Source organism: Chinchilla lanigera, unplaced genomic scaffold (assembly GCF_000276665.1).
Source record: "Chinchilla lanigera isolate Chin_1 unplaced genomic scaffold, ChiLan1.0 scaffold00066, whole genome shotgun sequence".
Taxonomy (NCBI): domain Eukaryota; kingdom Metazoa; phylum Chordata; class Mammalia; order Rodentia; family Chinchillidae; genus Chinchilla; species Chinchilla lanigera.
This window is the reverse complement of record NW_004955467.1, coordinates 12543901-12552378: the sequence shown is the minus strand read 5'-3', so window position 1 is coordinate 12552378 and position 8478 is coordinate 12543901. Positions and strand designations below refer to the sequence as shown.

Below are 8478 nucleotides of genomic sequence, written 5' to 3'. Positions count from 1 at the left end.
GCCCCGCCGCCCGCCCGCTCACCTGCCAGCTGTCTTCGCAGCAGCAGCGCCGACTGCAGCTCCGTCATCCTCCCCGCCGATGGCCCGGGCCGGCGCCGGGGCTTCTGAGGGTCTGGGACAGGCTCTGCGGGCGGCTGGAGCTGGGTGTGCTCAGGAAGCCGGGCCCCGCGAGCGGAGCGCCGGAGCCGAGAGAGGCCGGGCTGGGGCAGCGGGAGCGACGTCTCGCTGCCAGCGGAGTCCGCTCGGTTCGGCTTTTCTCACAGCGCCTCACGCCCGGAAGGGGAGGGTACCCGGGCCGACGCGGCGCGCTCTGGGACTTCGCTCGCTCGCTTCCCTCCTTGCACCCGCCTGTCGGCCCCACCGATGCCTTCCCCCGCCACTGCCTCTCTGCGCGCAGGGCCTCTCCGCGCAGGCGCGCTTGGCTTGCCTAATTCGGAAGCGTCCCGCCCGCTAGTCCGACCCCTCAGACTCTGGGCTCCACCCCCGGCAGCGGAGCTCCGCCCCCTGCGCTCTAGTGCCCGGACGGCCGCCATCTTTGGAAGGTCCACGCCCGGCTGGCTGCTGAAGCCTCCCTCCTCTGGTGGACGCCCTATGGGCGCCATGACAAAGAGGTCGCAGAGGGTCAGGTGGATGCCTCCGGCTATAAGCAGGTGGTCTGAGAGTACAAGGGCCGAAAGAAGTGTGGTAGATGTCTAGTTGCTGGCGAGTATCCAAGAGCTGTCTAACGCTGCACACATGGTGTGCGAATTACTCATTGTTAGAAAGCCGAACTTAATACTAGTGTGCCCAATTTTAAACAATCACCAAAATAGAGAATATATAATTAACTTTTTATAAAGAATCTCCAAAAGGATCCTTGAAGTCAACAAAATATTTTACATCTCATAGTGTAAAACATTTAAAGAAATCTCTAAAACTGTATTCCCCATGAGTAAGATGAACTGAGAATAGCAAAATCCAGTATATATAATTCAAGCAGTCGTTTAGAAAAGCATCTACATGTAAAGCCAACATGTGAAAGCCAATTTTTGGAAAAATCTACTTTTGCTTTACTTTTTTGAGACAAGGTCTCACTATGTAGTTCAGGCTGTCCTTAAACTCACTATGTAGCCCAGGCTGGCCTCGAAATCTTAGTGATCGTCCTGTCTCAGCCTCCAAGTGCTGGGAATATAGGCGCACCTGGCTTCGAGGAAAAGTCTGTTTTATCTTTTTCTTTGGTTCATTATTGAAGTTTTGTGCCTTATCAATAATGCAGTCTCTGGCCGGGTGTGGTGGCACACACCCGTAATCCTAGCACTCAGGAGACTGAGGCAAGAGGATCACCCAGAGTTCAAGGCCACCCTGGGCTACATAGTGCAACTTTGTTTTAAAAAAAAAAAAAAAGTAGCCAGGCAGGTTCACTCATGGAGGTCAAGTAGAGGAGAAGGAGCCAACAACAGAGGCTGAAAGGAAAAAGAGAAGACCCAAAGTGTGGTGTCTCGAAAGCCAAGCTAGAAAAATATTCCCAGGAGGCAAGAACTGCCACATGCTGCTGAGAGGCAGCGGGAAATAAGGGTTGAGACGCCTGCACTGAGTTTTGGAACTGAAGTCTTACTGCCCTTGACAGAGGATTTTGACACACCAGTGCCTCCAGCAGGCACAGCAAAGCAGCTTAAAGGCCACATGTAGGTAAGGAAGTGGTGGGCTCTGCGCTCAGTGCTTCCTTGAGGTGTGTGGTCATGAACTGAAAGTACAGTGGGTCCACTTGAATTTTGTGTTGTTTTTTCCTGTCCTGTTCAGTGCTCAGATGCAGTTGTGGTCAGCTTTTGGATTCATTTCGGGTTGAAGATTACTCAAGAGAGAGATGGAGGCAGGCAAAGTTTTTGAGGAGCCATAGGGAAAGTGAATTAGTTATCTACTGTGCTCTCAGCTAGGAAAAGAAGAAAGCAAAAACAGGGGAGTTGTTTGTATTTTTTGTTTGCGTGGTGTGTGCACACACATGTGTGAGTGTGTAGCCCAGGCTGGTCTTGAATTCACGATCCTCCTATCTCAGCCTCTCGGGTGCTGAGATTACAGACATGTCATTGATTCTAAGTGGCACACAGAATAGGGATTGATGAGGTTGGGGAATCTTGTAGATTAGACACTAAAGCAAGTGAGCTGGAAGGCAGCAAATAGGGGTCAGGGTGGGTGGCTTGAAAAGGGGAATTTAAGTGTGGTGTGGTTGCCGGGCGTGGTGGCACACACCTGTGATCCCAGTACTCGGGAGGCTGAGGCAGGAGGATTGTTGTGAGTTCAAGACCAGCCTGGGCTACAAAGTGAGCTCAAGGCCAGCCTGAACTGCATAGCGAGACCCTGTCTCACAAAGACAAAAAAAAAAAAAAAAAAAAATTTTAAAAATGTGGTATGGTTATGGGTGGTGGGACTGTCTGGTGGGAACAGGAGACACTGGCCTGCAAGAAGAAGCCAAGCAAGTGTCAAGCTGTGCAGGTGTGGGTACTCGAGGGGTTACCACAGGGGTGATGAAGTCCTCTAAAGGACCAGGGCTGGAGGAAGATGGGGACGAAGACCGTGAAGCCCGTGAAGCCCATGCCAAATCCCCGATGAATGCATCTGCGGATAATAGCAAGAGATCGGAGTGACAAGTGGGACAGCTGAGTGGCACTGGCCTCCAAAGAGCTAGGACTAGAGGAAGGAAAAGAAAGAAAAAAGGTCAAGAGTCAGCAATGAGGAGGAAGAATGTGCTGAGCCTGCTGGCCCTGAGGCCCTGGGAATGTGGGAGAAAAGATAGCCTTCCCTTGAGAGGGCGAAGGAAGCTGAGTCCTCAGCAGAGAGCCAGGTTAGGGTAAAGCCAAAAGGTGGAGAAGAGGCCGGCAGCGTCCCAGAGTGTCCTGATCTAAACTCGCTATCTCCACCCCTGACCTGCCCTGGCATCACCAGTGGTTTCCACTCAGTTGGGTCACAAACGGGAGAAAAGGAGCGTCATCCTCGACGCCCCCATCCACCCCCCATGATCACCAAGACCCAAATGTTCCCATGCTCGCTCCTGAATGCAACCATACGTGACAGCCACAACCTCCCGAAGGCTCCCTGGCCAAGGATCTTGGGCCTCCCTCCTCCTGTCTTTTGTAGCCACAACAAAACATTCAACATGCAAATCTGTGCTGGTCCCACCCCTATTTAAAACCCTTCAGCAGGCTCCCGCTGTTTTAGGATGAGGTCCAACCCCATTAAGATTTGATTGCCCTTTACCAGCTCGTGCCCAGGACTCTCCAGTCACAGTCACACTCGACTCCCTCCTCCCTGTGCGCTTTACTTCTCTGCTTCCTCCAAAAGGTTGTGTTTCCTCTGCCGTTTCGATGGCCTGGAATACTCTTCTGCTAAATGTATACAGCAAATTCCTACAAATTCATCTTTCCAAGCCTTAAAGAAAGTAACTTCTCCCAGAATGCCTTTCCCAGTCACAAAACTCAGCTCACCCATTGGCTACTTCCACCATCTCTTACATTACATTTCTTATCCTAGCTTTATCATGCAGTATTGCAATATGTTTTTGTGTTTTATTCCCTTCCAATTGTCTGTGTGCTTGTGATGGAAGGCCTCTATTTCAACTCTCTGTTCTCAGCATTTAATATACTATAATGAGGCTACATAGTCGGCACTCAACATATCTCAAGAGTAAGCTAAACCTATAAAATTAACAACAGGATCATCTCTCAAGATCAATATAGATCTATGCCTATTAAATTCAGGTTTCTGTACCTGGCAGAGTATGGTACAGGCTGATGTGCCAAAGTATTCTCTCTTTTTATTTTTTACATAATAGGGATTAGACCTAGAGCCTTTACACTGGGCTACAACCCTATCCTTTTCTTTTCTTTTCTTTTCTTTTTTTTTAAGGTAAGCTCTCTGAATCGCTAAGGGCTGGGCTAGTCCTCCTGCCTCAGCCTTCTGAGTGCTAGGATTCTAGGTATGTGCCACTATGCCTGGCTCCAAGGTGTTCTCAAAGCCACAGAATAAAGTTTTCCTAACTCTTTAATTTTATTTTATTTTTTTTTTTAGATTAAAAAGTAAAAAATATTTAAAATGTATATGTATACTTTCTTGCCAGGCGTGGTGGTGCATGTCTGTAATCCCAGCACTTGGGAGGCTGAGGCAGGAGGATCATTGCGAGTTCAAGGCCAACCTGGCCTACAAAGCAAGTGAGTTTGGGGTTAGGGATATAGCTCAGCAGCACAAGTGCCTGCCTAGCAAGCACAAGGTCCTGAGTTCGATTTCCTGTACAAAAGAAAAAAAAGGAAGTGAGTTCAAGACCAGCCTGAACTGTATGGTGAGAACTGTATGTCTCAAAAAAGACCAAAATAAAGTCTCTTTTTGGTTTGTTTGTTTTTGTTTTTTGAGACAGGGTCTTGATATATAGTTCAGGCACTCACTGCATACCTCAGGTTGGCCTTGAACTTGCTATGATCCTCCTGCCTCAGCCTCCTGAGTGTTGGGATTACAAGCACGCACCACGACACCCAGCAAAAATTCATAATTTTAAATACTTTCTTTGGAAAAAAATATGTGCCTGGGGATATGACTCAGTTATAGAACATGTAATAGTGTAATTAGTTAGCATACACAAGTCTGGGTTCAATTCCCAGCCCCCCAGTAAAAACCTAAAAACTTAACAATCTAAGCATCTGTTATAAAAGTTAGAAAAATTGCCGGGCATGGTGGCGCATGCCTGTAATCTTAGCACTTGGGAGACCGAAGCAGGAAGATCGTTGCGAGTTCAAGACCAGCCTGGGCTACAAAGTGAGCTCAAGGCCAGCCTGAACTGCATAGCGAGACCCTGTCTCTGAAAGACAAAATAATAATAATAATAATATAGCAAAAAAAAACAAAAGAAAGTTATTAGGACAACTGGATATCCATACACAAAATAAATTTGGGGCCGGGGTTATAGCTCAGTGGCACAAGTGCCTGCCTGGCAAGCACAAGGTCCTGAGTTCAATTCCCAGTACCAAAAAATAAATAAATAAATATAAATAAATTTGGATCCCACCTCATAGTATATGAAAAAATTAACTCAAAAAGGGTCAAAGACATAAATTTAAGAGCTAAAACTATAAACCTTTTAGAAAAAAAATGAACATAAATCATTGTGATCTAGGATTAGGCAATGGTCTCTTAGCCAAAGGTGGGGGATGGGGGGATACCAAAAACACATGCAAAAAAGAAAAAAATACACTCTAGCAGGCTGATCAAAAGTCTGAGCTTAGCCTGGGCAATTTAGTGAGACCATGTCTCAAAAATTTTAAAGTTTTTTTTAAAGGGCTGGGGGGAAAAAAAAGGGCTGGGGATATAGCTCAGTGCAAAGGCCCTAGGTTCAATCCCCAGTACTAAATAAATAAATAAATGAAAGAAAGAACAAAAGATAAATTTGACATCATAAAAATGTGCTCCAGAAGACAGCATCAAGAAAGACAACATTGGAGCCAGACGTGGTGGCACACACCTATAATCCCAGCACCTGGAAAGCTGAGGCAGGAAAATTGCTGCAAGTTCAAGGACACCCTGGGCTATACACCAAGACCCTGTCTCAAACAAAACAAAACAAGACAACATTGGGGCTGGGGGTGTAACTCAGTGATACAACACAGGTTTAGCATGGGTGAGGCCCTGGCTTCCAATCCACAGCACTCCCCTACAAGGCAACACAAATAATGGGACAGAAGTTTAACGAATCACAGTTCTGTATCTAGATACAAAAGTCTCAACATAAAATAAAAAAAGTCTGGGGATGTAACTCAGTGGTAAAATACTTGCCTAACATGCACAAACCTCTGGGTTTCAGCCCCAGTCCTGCCAACAAAAGAGGATCTGAATAGATGTTTCTGCAAAGAAGTTCCACTGATGACCAGTGAGCACATGAACAGGTACTCACCAGCATTAGCCATCAGGAAAATGCAAAGCTACACCACAGTGAAATACTACACTAGGCTGGATCGGATTTAACAAGAAAATAAGACAACTTAGTTACTGAGGAATAGTAATAGGGGAACCCTCTCAAGTGGCTAATGAGGGTACCCTTGGCAGAAAATGGTCGGGAAGTTCCAAAGAAAGGATTGGATCCCCAGATCCCCCTATAGGTAGGTAGGTAGATAGATAGATAGATAGACAGACAGACAGATGATAGATAGATAGATAGAGAAAAGCCAGGCATGATGACATACAACTGTAATTCCACCACTCTGAGAGGCTGAGGCTAGAGGATAACAATTTCAAGCCCAGCTTGGGGAATTAAACAATTCAGTAAGACTCTGTCTCATAAATAAATAAATAAATAAATAAGGACTAGAGATATAGCTCAGTGAGAAGACCCTTGTTTTAATCTCCAGTACCACAATCAATCAATCAACCAAATCCAAATGACTATCAACTGATGAGCTAGAAAGGGACCAAATCGGGGCTGGGGATTTAGCTCAGCGGCAAAAGCGCTTGCCTGGCAAGCGCAAGGTCGTGAGTTCGGTTCCCGGTACCGGAGAAAAACTAAAAAAAAAAAAAAAAAAAAAAAGAAAGGGACAAATCAACACAGGTTTTGTAGACCATGGCGAGCAGTGTGGATTTCCCCCGACACCCAGGGATCAGAATGCAGGGTCTCACACTTGCTAGGAATGCGCTGTCCCACAGAGCCACGCTCCGGCCCAGAGGTGAGTTTTATTCCAGATGCAGTGGGAAGTCAGCATGAAGTTTGAGAGAGGAGACTCTGCTCACTCAGGAACTCACATGTGAAAGAGAGAACCAAGGAAAGCAGTAGCTTGGGGAGGGAGGGCTGTGCCGCATCCCTCTGAAGGCAGACCAAGTCTTAGTTTGATTTATGCCCCCACTCTCCTGGCTGCTCTGCACAATGCCTGCAATTCCCACTAAGTACTTATTAGCTTCTTTGTCCCTTGGGGGTCTTTGTATTGCCATCGTCATCCTTTTTTGCCGGTTTTGTTTTGTTTATTTATTTTGTTTTTGAGAAGGGGCTCACTTTGTTTGTTTTTGTTTTTTCGTTTTTGTCCTTTTTTGGTTTTTTTTTTTTTCCGGTACCGAGAATCAGACTCACGACCTTGTGCTTGCCAGGCAGGCACTGCCACTGAGCTAAATCCCCAGCCCCTGTTTTTGTCTTTTTTGAGACAGGGTCTCACTATGCAGTTCAGGCTGGCCTTGAGCTCGCTTTGTAGCCCAGGCTGGTCTCGGACTCACAACGATGCTCCTGCCTCAGCCTCCCGGTGAGGAGGCTCCCAAGTGCTCGGATTACCTGCATGCACCACATGCCTGGCTTTTCTGCATCATTTTTATTTGCTTTCCTTTTGGAGACAGAATCTCCCTGTGCTGCCCAGGCGGGCCTCAACCTCCTGGAGTCAAGTCACCCTCTTGCCTCATCCTTCCAAATAGCTGGGACACTACAGGTGCTCAGCATCAGCCTGGCTTCTCCTCCCACCTGTAAAATGGGATCAGATCTCTGTCCCTTCAGAGGGTGCCCTGGGTGTGAGGTCTGTGGAGCCCTCATAAGAAGCACCGGCCACATCTCTGAGCTGCCTGTGACCCGGAGCAGCCTACTGAACTGCTTTGCTCGCTGGGCTCCCCACAGTGACCCTGATCCTTGCACAGACAAGAGAAGGGACCCCAGTCCCCTAGGAGGAGGAGGAGATCCACAAGACTTCTGCTGTCCTGTCCTGCTGTCCCCATAGAGCACAGTGAGGCCAAAACTGTGACCTTGATCTGTTTCCCCAAGAGCCTGTCCTCTTCTTACCTGTCCTAGGAATCCAGGAAGTTCTTACATGTCCCAGGTGCTACTCATCTCTGAGCTCTGGTCCCCTCACCTGTCCCAGGCATTTTTCCAGCCTTACCAACAAGGAAGTTGATATTGATTTAGTGAGTACGCTGAGAACAGAGTAATAGGCGTAGAAGCCATCCTAAAGTTTGGAGTAACTGACTGTTGTTAACTTTTTTGAGAAATATTAACATCAAGGAATTGGAAGATAGAAGGTTGTGGCTGGAAAGTAGAGCCAAAATAGCCGGTGTGGCGGTACACGCCTGTCATAACAGCACTCTGAGAGGCTGGGGCAGGAAGATCCCAAGTTTGTGCTGTACCTGGGCAATTTAACAATTCAGTGAAACTCTGACTTAAAGAATTTGGAGGGAGTGGCTGAAAAGGGGCAACAAACTAAGCAAGAAAAGGAGGCCTTATGCCAGAGCACAGTTGGAGAAGCACCTTGAACAGGGAGAGGGATACTTCTTCCTCTATAACTGGAGGAGACAGAGCTTACTGTGGGACCCATGAATCTCTGGGTGCAGGGTCAGAAGGCTGTGGAGCCGAATCCTGTGTGCTCCGTGAAACAGGACCAAGGCCATTCGCTGAGCATGGGGCAGGGGCGGAGGGGGACAGTAGAGAGCTGAGTGGCGGAGCAAGAAGAGAGCCAGGCTCCTTGCGAGCCCGGTTGGTGCTGGAGTAAACTTAGCGCT

The 8478-nt window shown here is 47.6% G+C and overlaps 1 protein-coding gene across 1 annotated transcript in view; it reads right to left on the bottom strand.

The window, feature by feature from the left end:
- The window catches only part of Ube2g1 (ubiquitin-conjugating enzyme E2G 1), an 87620-nt gene extending 87242 nt beyond the window's left edge, over positions 1-378 (bottom strand). The window contains exon 1 of the mRNA XM_005399692.2: positions 23-378. Coding sequence (XP_005399749.1) covers positions 23-68 — 46 coding nt within the window. The 5' untranslated portion in view covers positions 69-378. The remainder of the gene's footprint in view (positions 1-22) is intronic.
- Positions 379-8478: the final 8100 nt, after the last annotated feature.